Source organism: Cyclopterus lumpus, chromosome 15 (assembly GCF_009769545.1).
Source record: "Cyclopterus lumpus isolate fCycLum1 chromosome 15, fCycLum1.pri, whole genome shotgun sequence".
NCBI lineage: Eukaryota > Metazoa > Chordata > Actinopteri > Perciformes > Cyclopteridae > Cyclopterus > Cyclopterus lumpus.
The window spans coordinates 10247966-10264550 of NC_046980.1; the positions used below are offsets into that span (position 1 = coordinate 10247966).

Sequence of the window (16585 nt, forward strand, 5' to 3'; positions counted from 1 at the left end):
TGAAACGATTTAACAAAAAAATGTCTGTAGTATTATATTAATTATATCCAAGGACAGATGGTGAAGGCTGGTTATGTTATTCTGTTTGAGTCTAGAAATACACAAAGAGCTGTCATGGAAGGAGAAAAAACATTGTTTGTCTCTCTGTGTGTGTGTAAGGTGGTGTACTGTATGTTTCTGTCTTTGTTAATGTTTTCGCCTGGAAACGTTTCACATTTCAAACACTTAAAAGATGCTAAAAGCCCGTTACTACAGCTGTTGTTTGAAGCACTTAGGCTACATTAAATAGAGGGAGAGACAGGAGACTTTTATGGATGGAGAGAAAAAGAAACGTTGGCATAAAAACACATGCACATAGTACTTACGCTTAGCTTTAGGACCACAGTTCCCACTGGGCTGTTCTCAGGTACGCTGACCACATACGTTTGCTGGGAGAAGACTGGGCTGTTGTCATCGATATCCGTGACCTGGATTGAGAGGGTCAAGGTGGTTCTCCGTGGATCCACTGCCCCATCTGAGGCCTCGACCACCAGGTCATATTGGCTCCGAAGCTCTCGGTCGAGAGGCACTCTAGTGTAGATGCTACCATTAGCACCGATTAAGAACAAGTCTGGATGAGTCACGATTCGGTAGCGCACCTCGCCATTAACCCCTGCATCTGGATCTGTGGCCTGGGGAGAAAGACAAATCTTATTATTATAAATAATATAAATACACTTAATTTTGGTAACTTAGTGGAGGCTTATAGAAAGAACCATCAAGTGTGTTGTTTGAGTTCAGTTTAGGTGATCTGATGGGTGACTTTGGGATTTTTGCGAATAGATTTTTCAACCAATTGTCATTTAATTCATTAGTCTGACACAGCCTGAAATATAATAATAATACTTTATTTATATAGCGCTTTTCTAGACATTCGAAGACTCTTAAATATTAATATTAAATATAGCCTGAGTATTCAGATGGAAGCATAATAGTCGGCTAATCTTGCAATGGCCACTACGTTACAGTGGACTTAGAGATTGTATATGTTGGAAAAATGAGTTTAATGGGCTTGCTGAATGAAACATCAATAAAAAGTCATCAATAAACCACATTTTACCTCCTGATACCGCTGAAGTAAACTAACAACATGAGGGAAATACTGAGAAACCATTTACATATATCAATAATAGCTTTGTGTTATTCCCACAGGAAAAAGACATTTAAAAAACTTAAATGCAGAGCTTTGTAATCAAATAGCTGGTGTGAGTTTGATGTGATGCATTAAAACCAGGCTTCATCTTTACGCCTTACGTATTTACAGAGGCTTCAACCTCAAAGCCATGGAAGCTAGAGTTCTGCAACCCAGCGGAAAAAAACTGCCACTCATTGTTCATATTGAGATTAGAATCTATGTCACAGATTCATTAGTAATAGTTTCTGATTTTTATTTTATTCATGATAACATAAATGGTCAGAAAAATGTACATAAGTGATCTGCTTAACAAATATGAATTTATGTGTGGATATGACAGGCAATAATTATGCCTCGTGTTCATTATACAACTGTTCCCTGTGTGCTGGTAATTCTTAGTTGTAATTGAAGAGAGACAGAGGAGAGAGACAGAGAGAGGAAGGGGGAGGGGGAAATGACAGTGAGATGAAGCCTCATTTCATCTCTGTTTGGCAATATGTTATCAACCTCAGTGCAAGTACGGACAAGGCAGAACAAAGAGGGGGGAAAGAGGAACAGTTGAGGAGGGGAGAGGACACGGATATTGCTAAAAGCTAACCCCAATTTGTTTTACATGGAGTGCCTGACAAAGATTCAAAGCCAAGGCTAAAAATTGAACCTCAGCATTAAGCCTTTGCAAAACAGACCAAAGCACATTGTGTCAATATGTGCACATGGAATCCTTCTTTGCTGAACTGATTACATAACAAACATTCACACTTCTTGTAAGGAATGTAATCCAATTAATTCACAGGCAATAAAATCCAAAAGCACATCTTCATATTTCCATAGCCTCAAAAGGACAATGTACTGTATGCATTATAGAGGTCTGTGCAGGGCAGGGCAGGCCAGGTCCTACACCACCTGAGGCAGATGTTGGAAGACATAACAAACACGGGTGGGCATATTTTAATACATGGTTAAAGTGGAGACCGTAAAGCCTTTGTTTGTTTGCCCAAATGATTTACACAAAATGATTTGGGTATCTTCTGACTATTGTCTTCTTCACACTGTGAAGTATGGTGCATACTTTGGATTGTGAGCTGGTGAGAGGTCTTGTAAAATCTAGTGTGGGAGTGGAGGAATATCCTTCAGCTGCGGGTGATTGCAGCACAAGAAGCAGCTTGAACAGGTAGCCGCAGTCTTAAAATAAAACAAGACCACGCAGCCCTCTAATATACAGTATAGTTCAGTTTGTCTCTTCACTCGTGGCATTTAGAAAAACCAACATATTCATCTTGCTTTGGATGATTAATGCTGAAACCGAAAATTTTGTTTGACTTTCCCACTAATACTGGAGGCAGAGTGATGTCTCGCTAAACCCCGGGTACATTATTTTGGAACATAAAATTAAGCTGTCAGCTTCACAAAACCAAAGCAAAAGGCGTGATAACTGTATGCGCCTTAACCAAGTGAAATGCATCATATCAAAGCTTACAACAACTCACTTAATCAGGGAATCTGCCTGTATAAGAAATAAATGGCATTATTTTCAACGTGATGCTTCCATGATGTTAGTCGATGTGTCCTCCGGTCATCTGCATTGCCCAGATTATGGGCAAACAGAATGGGCTTGTACGGGGTAGGATTTGTCAGTCACAGAACAAATTACTCTTGTAGCACAACTAGCAATGCTGTCAATTGTGATAACCTCGTTAATCGTCTCCAGTCTCTGTGAGTGTGTGTAAAATAAGAACAGGTGGGAACCAGTTCCAATTACTGTCGCGATAATCCACAACGCTTTAGGGCTTGCATTAAGCTACTTAATGGCATGATGCATTTGCACTGCAGTCATCTTCACTGTTGGCAATTGCCTGAAGCTTCATGGTTGACTGCACTATCATTTCCCTCCTGGAGGGACATTCAAGGTGCTACAGGAACAAGAGAACTGATTTTACAGTAACGCATCACATTTACATGTGAAATAACTGGGAAGACACATATAGCATCCTAATTCAAGCAGACGGCATCTCATCCATAACCTTCATCCGTCACTTGACTTTTACCTGGCTTGCGTATGTCAGCCTACATTTCCATATTGCATCCCTCTTGTTGACCGCCTGTGCACCTTGTGGATTAGAGGGTGGATACCCGACCCAGACAATTATTTTACAATTATAATACGGGTAGATGAAATCAAGCACTCTTTATTTCGCCATAAAGTCCTGTACGCCTGTTTACATTTATCTGAGCGTTCCATATCAGTGCGCACTCAAAATAACAGGTAGATTGTGCGCGGCCATTAGTTCATTTCAAGCTTGACAGTTACCAAACATGTTTCAAGTGAACTTTGATATTTCGATGAGTGGTTAGCCGAAGAGGAACTTCAGGTGGACGTCATGCTACCATAGATAAGAAAGACATTGAGACCTATGAAATGTTGCGCAACAAAAAAAAAGCTCCTTCAAAGCTACTAGCACCAAATCGAAATAAAAGACAGCGTTGGAGTGATAATAATAATAATAATAATAATAATAATAATAATAATAATAATAATATCCTTCTGGAGAAGGCACTTGAACACCGAACCACCGGCAAGGAGAGCAAGAGTGGTCAGAAGCGTCATCAGAGACGAAGGGGACATGAGAAAGTAATGGAAATATCCAAATCAACATGAATAAACGTGTTTACATGTAATTTAAACATGTTTAAATTAAATATTATTGTATTGCAAGTGTCCCATTGTCATCTTTGTTATTTTAATGGAAACTTTTATAAAATGAGCAATGTGAATGAATGAGATGGTGCGAGATCTAGCTAGGCTAACAAACGTGATGTTCCCAATGCTGTTTGCCTGTTGCATAGCAACAGCCCTGCACACGGGGACTATTTTCTCTAGGCTACTGAAATGCGATACACAACGTTTGGTGGCTACAATTATTTTGTGCTGAAAGGCAGCTTACTATTTACTTACTATTTATAATGTTGCTGGCAACCGTATTATAAAAGCAATAAAGTCAGGACTGCATCGTCAATAATGTCCTGTTCAAGGGTTTGTGTAACAACACCCTTGAACAGGACATTATTGTACGATACGGTCTTGCCTCTCAAACCTTATTGCTTAAATGATGTTCGGATCGGGTTCAGTGTACTTGATATGGTGCTAGAGGGTCTTTTTTTAGTGAAAATGTAGTTTAAAAATGAATTAAAGAATTGTCCTACTGTGTGTGTGTGTGTGTGTGTGTGAATGTGTGATTTCAGCAGTTCATCACACATTTACTGCGCAAATGGTCAAGTTTGTGCCAGCACTCGGAGTGACTATTTATATTACATTACATTAATCATTTTGTGGCACATTCAACCGTGAGTACAAACTCACTACTTCTCTCTCGGACTCGGGTCGGGTTCGGACAGAAATATGTGAGGTGGACTCTGTTGTGGGTGACTTAATGAGGCTAAATGAGATTTTAAAAAAAGGGTAATTTTCATATACATTATACAGAGATATTGCCACTTTGAATCTTAAGGCCAGATGTCTTTCCGGCTGAAATTGGGTAATTTATTAAACCGAGAGCCTTCGTTGAGTAAATTACCTTGCACATTGCCTGCAACTGCATATACACACATACTTCCCAACCTATTACAAAAAACACTTTACATGGTTTTACAGCCCAAGTGTTTTGAAGCCTCATCTTTGAACTGTATAATGAGCATGATCTTTTAAAGTATGTGCTCCTGCCATGAAACATGTGGAAAATGTCTCTCCACCATGAAAGGATTAAGCAAAGGGGACACACCACAAAGGAAGCTATACAAGAAACATGCAACAGTAGTAGGTTGTAATTATTTGTATATGTATGTGCGTAGAGTAATTTGGCCTTCAACTATGATAATTAAGTTCAGCCTCCAATGTGGAATGAAATCTAAAGTTTTCATATTTCAGCATTTCTCATGTAACTAAAGACAAATCTATTTCATAAACTTCAACGAGAATGGGATGTAAAAAAGAAAATAAATCAGAACAGAATAAATTAAATAAAGATTAAATGTAATGATAAATCTGAAGGCAGAAGAAAGCATAGTTTCTTAATCATTTACATTTTCAAGTGACTAAAATTAGAGAGCATTTAAGAATATTGGCTTGTTTTCATTGGTGTGCAGTATAGAAGCACAATAAATGTGTGTGACTCTCGGCACTACTAGATGAGTGCTTTCCGATGATCTCAGGAATGCACTGGATTGAGAAAGAAAAGTATTTATGGTCATAAAGTGATTTTTTAAATACTAATACTAGATGAGGGCATGAATGAGTAGGAGGGACCTCTAATTATTGCTGTTTGAGATGACAAAAGGTTATTGCATTTAATATGCGGCTAAAAGATTTCTGAATTGGTATTTTGTCTTCATCGCCCCAATAATTAAAGTGAGCTTTTCTTCCTTGTTGATATCTAAAATCAAATCCATTTCTAATATAGAATGCAAATATATGCTATAAAAGATTCTGGGTGTAAATCTGGGTGTCGTCAAAGACACGGTGAGGAATCCGTATTGCAGGATCTTCTAAAGACAAACTCACCTAAAGTCCACAGTCAACCATCAGCAAAATGTCAAATGACAACAAGTTGTCAACAACATGTCCAACTCACGGTAGTTTTATATGATCTAATGTTATATTCACTAATGTCGGTCTACAATATGTCAAAGCTCTGTTTGAGAGGTTGTGCTTATTCCTTGAAATTTTATGAACATGATGTGTTGCATCAAAGAAAAAAAGCCAACGTCCCTTCTTGATCATCTACAACCGGCCTCTCCATGTGCATAGAGAGCAGGATTGTGTTGCACTAAGTACTTTAATGTACTTTGATTTCAGTCAGAAAAGCAGTCAGCTCAGCTCAAGTTGGCAAGGTAACGGCTCAGAAAACCTTATTGAGAGAGAGAGAGAGAGAGAGAGAGAGAGAGAGAGAGAGAGAGAGAGAGAGACAGTGGGCCAGGCTAAGCTCTAATCTAGCTGCTGGCTGCATTTGTGGGGAAAAGACTTGGGAGCTTTACCTCATTCAAACACCAAGCATCCTTCACGTGGTCTTTTGTCATATTTCATATTTCACAGTTCATGAACATGCAACGTTTGCTAGTGGTCTATTGTATTACCTCCTGAGGAATGTAATGGGATGCTTCATGTTAAAAACAAATGCTTCTTATATGAGAGTGCCTGTTTACCCCATGGCAAATGTGTTGTTTGCGTAAGCAATAACAGGGGAGATGACAAGGAAATGAAAGAGCATACAAATATCATCAAAATGTGACTTTGTGAAGTGATCACATGCATACTTAAACGTATCGAAGGCCAAACGTTTAAAACACTTTGGTATCTACTCAAATGAAGATGAGATAATTTGGAGATACAAAAAGTGCTTTGAAATTACATACCAAAGGTGCAGCGCCATTATCCTGTCCGAAATGCATTGATATGCAAACAGTGTAAATCACTCAAGAATAACACATTTTACTGCACATTATCAAATGAATGACATTCCATCATTATGGAACTCATTTATTATTGATCTCATTCTGGACCACCATTATTCTCGAGTTCTTATATTGTGAACCTACATAAAATAACAGCTAAGACAAGTTCCAAACTCTTTAACAACATAAAGGTTGTGATATCGCCCAAACCCCCAAGCAAATCTAACAAAACGTCTCCTGGTTTTCAAACTTTACTCTGAGCTGTATTGAGTTTCAAAATGATGTTTCAAAAACAGTGACTTAGGAAGAAAATTGGGGATTTGGGGGGGGGGGTCGCTGTTATGTTTGAAAGAGAAGAGAAATATATGAAATAAAAAAAACCTTATCGGCCACTTTGTGAGCGTGTACTGCATGTTCAGAGGATGTCGTCTGTCATTTCTTCATAATTAATTCACTGACAAACATCCGGCCAATTCATCTACAACAGTAATTACAAAAGTCTGGCAGCTCAGTGGTGCTGAACCAAGCCATTCAACAGGGATGCAGCTCTGGGTGACAAATCTTTCCAACAAAATTGGCCATGTTGGAAAATGTCAGGTAATTTTTTTTAATGGACAACAACAATGAGAACTGAGGCACAGTTGTGAGAAACGACATGTGGACATACAACAGTGGAAAGAACACGTTGTATCTACTGTGGATGGCAGAAAAAAAAGAAGAAAAAAGATGATATGTGGATGTTTTTTAAAAAGAACAACAAAACATTAAACTTACCATGACTTGTCCAACAAACACATTGGCCTCTTCTTCTTGGACTGTAAAATTAGTGGGTATGGTCAGGTCAAACTCTGGGTCATTATCGTTGACATCAGTGACGACCATGTTCACAGTAGTCGTGGATGTCTAAAGAAAAAATTATTAAACAAAGAGCATAATAAAGACCAATGTTATTCAGTGTTCCTTTGTATAGTATTACTTTTAAAAAGGGTATATACCTGTACTTCCTATTTCTCATCTATATTTACAGTACGAGGCAGATTCACTTGGCACTGGTTTATGCAATTATTTACGGCAGCCTGAAGTCCACAGGCAAGCGCAAAGACTAAATCAACTCATCCATAAATCAGAACAGCAAAGTTCACTAGCGACCACTCTGCTATAAACAGGGACATGGTCATTCGTGCTGCCAATGATTTTGTCAGATAAATACTATGGCTGGTACATGTTCTGCAGATAATAAAGCTGTTGTTGGCATATGCCACCCTGAAGGGAATCAGATCAGATACAATATTGACAATTATTAGATGGATTGCCATGACATTTTGCACAGACAATCCAAATTCAAGAGGATAAATTGAACAACGTTGGTGATGCCCTGACTTTTCATCTACAGCAGCATCTTCTCAAAAGGTTTGAATTTGCACATAGCTTTTCCCATCCAGTGCACAGAGCTGCTAAGAGGCGTGTGGTCTTCTTGATAAATAGGATACAAATTAATGTCAAATTACTGACATCAACATAGACCGTGTCACAACCCCTGTATAATTCCATAATACAACTATGTAATGTGTGGAGGGATACACATACAAGCACTCCCATACCATCAGTGATATGGAATGAAATTTGAACGCTGACACTAATGCTTTGTTTGCAGAAAACTATGGTGAACTAATCCTGGATGTATTGATCTTCCACATCCCTGTTGGGGCAGCTGCGTTGGTGATACTTATTAAACGTAACCTGTAAAAGGCTGTACGATTGGAGGCATAGAAACATCAGATTAGATCCATCACATCTTCCTTGCTCCTGAGGATGAGGATTATATTACTTTTTTTATGGCATTGAAGGATGTCACAGAATACATTTTACTCATGTTTACAGGGCATTAAATCATGCTTGTGTTCGTCATGTATAATGTGCTGTATTTGAAGCTCTTTGGCTCTCAAAGCAAATTCCCCCCGGCATCTGCTGGTAACCTTCGAACACTGACACAGTACACACACCCGATAGCACTTTCTATAAATCAACGTAGAAAAATGGCTGAATCTGGGAAATCTATAAACGCTCATTGCATTGAGAAGAAGCTGCATGCAAACAATGGCATACATGTTTTCCATTGGTTGGAGGAAGGATGGAAGGAGCAGTTGGCCCGTGCAAGAGATAAACTCCCATAAGACCAGCTGTTTGAAGTTACTATTGCCGTTTTGAGACACTGCGCAGCTAATGTCACCAATTAAATGACCTTGTTAATTTCACCTTCATCGCACTGTGTGTAGGGAATTCCTCCACCATTGTTGTTTTCTTTGTTCTGGCTTCTGAGACATACATAATCAGTCCTTTCATGAACATTGACACGGCAACCCATGCTGAAAACCATCACACTTTCTCTCTGTCACGACCTGGAGACGGAGCTCCTCATCAGTGTGGTGATGGGATCTACTTATTTTCAATTTCAGAGAGGACCCGAAGCCAATTAGCATCTCCGTCCTGGCGTGGGTGTTGTTATCAAAGCACAAAAAAAAGCCTACCTCTATGACCAGGAGTGTGATTAATGAGCTGCTATTATTTATTTAACATAAATTAGATGGAGCTCTGTGATGTCTCGTCTTCTGTCCTCACTGTCTGAAAGATCCAGAGGTAGCTGATGGTGCTTTTGCCTTTCAAGTGACAAACCTGGCCAGAAGCCATGTTGCAGGGAGTGATATGATCCGGCTGTTATGTAGTCCCTTCTTTGAGGGCAAGAGAAACGGCTTCCTTCGTCCTCCCTTTTGGGAGCCGAGTCTCCTTGATGGTAATGATTACAGCTTGCACACTGTTGCGAATACACATTTGGAATTGGCCATGCAGATTAGTTTGTGTGCAATTTTTGAGGCTCTAGATTGACTTCCCGAGGGGAACATCGAAACCTTTGTGTAATAAGGCACCTACATGCACTAAATGGGTTTAGTTTTGACATATAACATTATTGCATGAAATCAAAGTTCACCCATATTGATTTTTCTTAAAATGAAACCAATCAATAGTTCTGTCTTATATTCTCTTTTATGTATTTACCATTACTCCTTAATAAAGCAAATGTCTTATTATACGAATAATCAATGGCATTATGGGTAGAACAATCTATTACTAAAATAATTACCAGCTGCAGCCTTCTTTTTTTTGACAATACTCAAAGAGCACCGGGGGAAAGACGGCTTGTCTATCTCTTTGTCAGGTTCCCATGGTTACCAAAGTTCTGCGCTAATTACACATCCAAATCCCTGGTGTCACCCTCCTTTTCTCTGTCGCGCTCTCCTCTCTGCGCCCTCCTCCCGTGCTTATTTTGATCGCTTCCCTGTCTCCAGCCCTCTTTGCAGCACTTTGTCTCGCTGAATGAGTCCCTCACCTCCAAACCTCCCACAGCCCTTTACCCATCTCAGTCACTCCACTTCCTTCCTGCTGTGACAGCATTTCTGCGTAGCTGTGATATTAGGCCCACACAAGTCAGCCAGTAATTTACTCGGTGTGGACGAGAAGTTTTGCACACACAGACACAGACACACACACTATACAGGTAAAGGGCTTTGCTTGTACAATCTGCCCATGAATATTAGGACAAAGACCACCAGCTTGTGGTTCCTTCATTCTGTGAGGTGATGCCCCATCTTACGCTCTCTCCTTTTATTTGCTCGTTCCTCACTGACCCATCACTGTCCATCTCCTCGGCCCCACACACTCTAACTGTCTCACTTTGCACTCCATCACTTCTGGGACACTCACAACAACTGTGACACTCCGGCAGTGTACAATGCTTCTTATATACATAGCTCCATTTGACTGACAGGCGCTGCAGTTCTGAGTGTGCACACAGGTGAGAGGGGGGGGCAATCAACATCACTCCTGTGACAGCTCATCAGCTAATGTTCATTACCGATCACACTGCATCTTAAAAAGGAAACCGCGCTTCACCTCTGCGTGGAAGAGAGACATCTGTGAAAACTGAGCCGACTGAGGTGAAGTCTAATTAAATTAAGAGTGTTTATATGATTATCTACTCTCGGTGGGAGATGGAGCAGCCATCATTGGCATTTACTTTTAGGTTATGGTGTCTGCTGGTTTCCCCAGCCCGAAGTAAGAGACAGCTCTGTGAATGTTAACACTTGTTCAACATCTGCCGAGAAAAACTGCTTTGATAGCTCAAACTAGCTGCAATTAAAAACTTGTCAGATGTAAACTATTTAACTGTAGATGTACGAACAGATAACCCTTTTAATGTACACTTTGAAAGCCTGCGTAGTTCCACAGTGGTATGAAAAAGTTGTGGCACCCCTGATAATTTTAAAGATTTTCCTTTATGTATCATTGGTTGTTCGAACAGCAATTTCAATTAAATATATCATATAGCAGACAAACACAGTGATATTTAAGAAGTGAAATTAAGTTATAGGATTTACAGAAAGTGTGCAATAATTTACTTAAACAAAAGTAGGCAGGTGCATAAATTTGGGCACCCCTTGTTGTTTTATTGATTTGAATACCTTTAGCACTAATTTTTGGAACACCAAATTTGTTTGGTAAGCTCATTGACCCTTGACCTACATACACAGGTTGAAGCCAATCATGAGAAAGGGTATTTAAGGTGGCCAGTTGCAAGTTGTTCTCCTCTTTGCATCTTCTCTGAAGACTGGCAACATGGGAGCCTCAAAACAACTGTCAAATGACCTGAAAACAAAGATTGTTCAACATCATGGTTTAGGGAAAGGATACATAAAGCTAGCTCAGAGATTTCAGCTGTCAGTTTCCACTGTGAGGAACATAGTGAGGAAATGGAAGACCACAGGCACAGTTCTAGTTAAGGCCCGTAGTGGCCAGGCCAAGAACAATCTTAGATAAGCAGAGGCGAAGGATGGTGAGAACAGTCCAACTCAACCCACAGACCAGCTCCAAAGACCTACAACATGATCTTGCTGCAGATTGGTGTCACTGTGCATCGTTCAACTATTCAGTGCACTTTTCACAAGTGAGGATGCTGTATGGGAGAGGAATGCGGCAGAAGCCTTTCTGCGCCCATGCCACAAAAAGAGTCGCTTGAGGTATGCTAAAGCACATTTGGACAAGCCAGCTTCATTTTGGAATAAGGTTGCTGTGGACTGATGAAACTAACAATTGAAGTTATTTGGACATAACAAGGGGCGGTATGCATGGTGGAAGAAGAACACACCATTCCAAGACAAACACTTGCTACCCACAGGTTACATGTGGTGGTGGTTCCATCATGCTGTGGGGCTGTGTGGCCAGTGCAGGTACTGGCAATCTTGTTAAAGTGAAGGTCGCATGGATTCCAGTCAGTATCAGCAGATTCTTGTGAACAATGTTCAAGAATCAGTGACAAAGTTGAAGTTGAGACGGGGCTGGATACTTCAACAAGACAAGGACCCTAAACATCGCTCCAAATTCTACCAAAGCATTCATGCAGAGGAGCCAAGTACAACGTTGTGGAATGGCCATCTCAGTCCCCAGACCTGAATATCATTTGAAAATCTGTGGTCTGTTTTAAAGCGGGCTGTCCATGCTCGGAAACCATCAAACCGGATGGTTCTTTGTAAAGAAGAATGGTCAAAAATACCTTCAACCAGAATCCAGACCCTCATTGGAAGCTATAGGAAGCGTTTAGAGGCTGTTATTTCTGCAAAAGGAGGATCTACTAAATATTGATGTAATTTTTCTGTTGGGGTGCCCACATTTATGCACCTGCCTACTTTTGTTTAAGTAACTATTGCACACTTTCTGTAAATCCTATCTAAACTTAATTTCACTTCTTAAATATCACTGTTTGTCTGCTATATGATATATTTAATTGAAATTGCTGTTAACCGAACAACCAATGAATACATAAAGGAAAAATCTTGAAAATGATCAGGGGGTACCTAAACTTTTTCTATACCACTGTATATCTCAGCCTTTGACAGTGAAACACATTGACATTATTGGCAGGGTAGTTTTTCCCATTGCCTTAGGAATTGCAATGTCAAACACTTGGCAAGTGAGAATCACTGGAGTGGATGGATATTAATAATATTCTGTATGTCAGCCCTGATGAACACATCTGTGCTCAAGGAAAAGAATAACTCTAACCCCTACACAATTATATTCAGCAGCTTTTATCAATCAATGATGGAATTCCACAAAGGAACTCAACGGATTACCAAATCATAAAACTATCATTTCTGCATGGACTCAAATTAACAGGCCAGCCCTTATTATGCTGGTATCGCATTGGTTTTGCACCTGACTCTTCATGCTACACAGTTTTTTATGAATCTGTGACAAAATCACAGGGTATTAAAGTATGCAAGATCATTACCACACTACTAGCTCTTCCAGGCTAATGAAGCACTTGGGTTTCGATAAGCCACATTTCTGAACTAATAAGCTTCTATGGGAAGATCTTATTTCAGCTTAATGCCTATTCAGGCCAATAGTTTAATAAAGAGAGTTGTGCCTCACCCCTCCAGGGTACCCATCGGAGGCTGTGACAATCAGACGGTACTGATCTGTGGTCTCTCTGTCCAGAAGCTCTCTCAGAAGCAGCAGGCCAATCCATGTTAGAGAAGGGGTCAGAGAATACACTTGTATTATTATATTATTTGGATTATTACACACTGACAACTGGAGACATTAACACAACGACCTCTCAAAAAGAAATGCAATATAGGGCTTTGTGTCGACATGATCCTGCAGTATTTGTTTGTGTCATATGAAGAAAGAGCATTAACTTAAAGAATTTCTACAAATGTTTTTAATTATTTATAATGATCCAAAAGAGAGTGATCGAGGGGGACAGCAATTCAGAGTGAATTTACATCCAGATTAGACATATTTATAAAACATGGTCGCTGAAAGAGGAGGATATACGTTTTTTGGTTTCGAGCAGGTGGGCTATTAAATGCTCCCACTCTGTCTTTCTCTCTCTGTAGCCTGCCTCTTGCTCCCAAAAGCACATGGACTACATACAGAAAGATTCATGTTTCCTTTGCACAGACTGCAGCAGACACAGAAACCCTCCCGCTCGTTCGCAAGCTATAATTTGGCACACGGCGAACACTAAGTGTGGTTGCATTCCCGAGCAGAACGCCAAACCATCTTTGTTTGCACACACACAGGCACACGAGACACGTGAGTGCAAGAGCATTAACACACACGCACACACACACGCACGCACACAAACAACACTCAGGAGAGGCTGTGCCAGAACCACGAATGGAAGGAAAGACGAATGCATCTAAACGCACTGCGAGATTAATGCCTGTTGCAATTCCCTGCTGTCCCTTTTGCTCCTTCACATTTTTAATTTAAAGCTTCTTTGGCCAAACATTCCAAGCAGAACCTGACCGCCGCCTCCTTCTTGCCTTTCTGGCTCACAACGTCAAACTGTAGAGCCTCATCTTAAAATCCTCGATCAACACTGTCTATTTTTCAAAAACACCCAAGTTAAGGTGAACACATCTAATACATCTGATGACCGGTGGTTCAAGAGGGCAAATGCGGCTTTGTTAAAAAAAAAACTAAAAAAACACCATAAATATGCAGCACACCATCCTTCACTGGCCACTGTGCTCATGTTTATTTATACATAAGCATGCCGGTAGAAAATGGGCCACTGTGTGCTCAATGAAGCTAAAGGTAGAGGGAGCATTGATGCGAGTATAATAATGAAGATATACAGTGATAACTGTCATAATTACGGTGATAATTATGATGATGATGATCTCGGCGCTGATGATAACAAAGACTAGAATGATTAATGCCATTTTGTCAGCTTGGGGAGTTTGTTCCTGACTGCAGCTGGAGTGCTGAACTACACTCGAGCGGATGGGTCCGAGAGGTTCACTGATCATGCGTGATAGCGTCTGCCTCTTCTCCCCAGCCAGCGCGAAGGAAAAGATGTTGTCTGACTGACAGGGTGCTGTTAACAGCACTGTCTGGAGTGACAAGGGTGCAGGTTAGAGGCTATCCACCCGAGTCACACCAAGTCAGTCTTTCCTTCTGCTTAGATCCCGAGATGGTAACTTGATACTTGATGTACAGGTCGGTAGTGCCAGGTAGCATGACCTCAGATACCTCGGACACAAAAAGCTTGATATGTTAACGATCACTGAAAGGGATACTTTGCCAATTTTTCAATCAGCTTAGAGTGGGAGTTATATGCAAATAACCAATGTGAACTTCCCTCCATGTTACCAGCACCCAATACCCCCCCTCCACGCACGCACGCACGCGCACACACACACACACACACACACACACACACACACACACACACACACACACACACACAACACACACACACACACACACACACACACACACACACACACACACACACACACACACACACACACACACACACACACACACACACACACACTAACCTGACGCGTAATCTCCAGGAATGTTTGTTTGAACTACAGATTGCACTTTATGTTCACTCCCGCGACCACGGTAGAAGGCAGATGTTTTAGTTGATAACGAAGATTGCGATATGACTATTGTAATGCTGGATTCAGACATTCTGAGCTAATTTGGCTATATTTGGAGGAGGAGAGGCCCCGCAGCAAAGAGTCTCGCACTTCCTTTGTCTACTCAGTGGCAGCAACAAGCCCAGTGCATTATGGATGATACAGATTTTCTCCCTTTTTAGAGAAAGGGAATACTGCAGCCAATTGTCTGTTTTCTCTGGTCATGTAGCACCAATAACAAATAAAAAAAATATTTGCTCCTTTCTATTTCATACCTTGTTTTATGAAAATATGATATTTCCAGCAGTTGAAATAGATCTTTATGATAAGATAAACCTCCACTATTCTAGAAGGGTAAATGAAATCAAAGACATATGTGTGCCATATTATTGTACTTGAATTGTGTACTTTAATTTAAAGCCCCAGTCAATATCATTAGAAGTGACTGTGCAGTGTTTGGTTTCACAGGGCTGTAAACAGTGTACCTTCTTCTGTACTCTTTTTTCGATTTCAGTTCAATTTCTCTGTGAAGCAAGAAAATTGTCTTCCAACTGAACAATCAGCTGCCAACTGGACACCTGAGCACTGCAAATGCTTGAAGTTGGCGTGGCCTCTAGGTTTTAGTGACTTTGAGGTGTGACAAAAAGGCTTTGACTTCAAAGGGGATGCTTTCATCAACAATAAAGAATAGCAGCACGATCTGCTGATTATAGCCCAACCGACATTGGGTTTTTGAGGCCGTTACTGAAACTTATATTTTAAAGTGTAAAAAAAATCAATACATTGGCTTTTTTTAAAAAAACATAAACACATAGTGTTATCAACCTTGATACAGCTCCCTTAGACGTATTCATTTAATTAAATAATTCTGACAAAGATAGATATTGTTAGTGTCAAAATAAACTCTTAATGCGCTTTATGTAATGATGACTGTTTCTAAATGATCTCAAACCTAATTTGGCATTTATTTGGCAAGAAATGCCAAATTAGGTTATTGTTATTTATTGGCTAACTTATACACTGATAACTATATATCTGCATGAAGCTAATATAGGCCTGGCTACTTTATTTTCACCTCACACTTCAGACTGCAATGTTAAATGTATCTCTGGTGGACAGTAATTGAGACAGTATTTCTGAATGACTTCAAACATTCATGTATGGACATTCTGTACTCATCAGCCGACATATACACCAATTCCAAAATATCTGCAAAACACTGACATGTATATTTATATATACCAGGACGTACTTTTCCAGTACTTGGATCTACTTTGTTCCAAACTGACACAGCCATAATATTAAAAGTTACTTTAAGTACTGTGTACTGAATATGTGCCACGTCTTAAGTGGACCCACCAGACCTGGGACTTTATTATAAATACTTTAGACTTGTTTATGATGTGTGAACCGGATCTGGCCTCTCTGCCTGATATTATGTCATTATTAAATGTTCTCTGTATAGCGC

General features: G+C 40.1%; 1 protein-coding gene across 2 annotated transcripts in view; it reads right to left on the bottom strand.

Annotated features, from left to right (window-relative positions):
* Nucleotides 1-16585, bottom strand: part of LOC117744319 (protocadherin-15-like) — a 190660-nt gene that overhangs the window by 57953 nt on the left and 116122 nt on the right. For both annotated transcript variants that reach the window (XM_034552518.1, XM_034552517.1), the window contains exons 18-20: nt 13106-13199; nt 7394-7522; nt 366-671 (exon numbers count right to left, since the gene is read on the bottom strand). In XM_034552518.1, coding sequence (XP_034408409.1) covers nt 366-671; nt 7394-7522; nt 13106-13199 — 529 coding nt within the window. The remainder of the gene's footprint in view (nt 1-365; nt 672-7393; nt 7523-13105; nt 13200-16585) is intronic.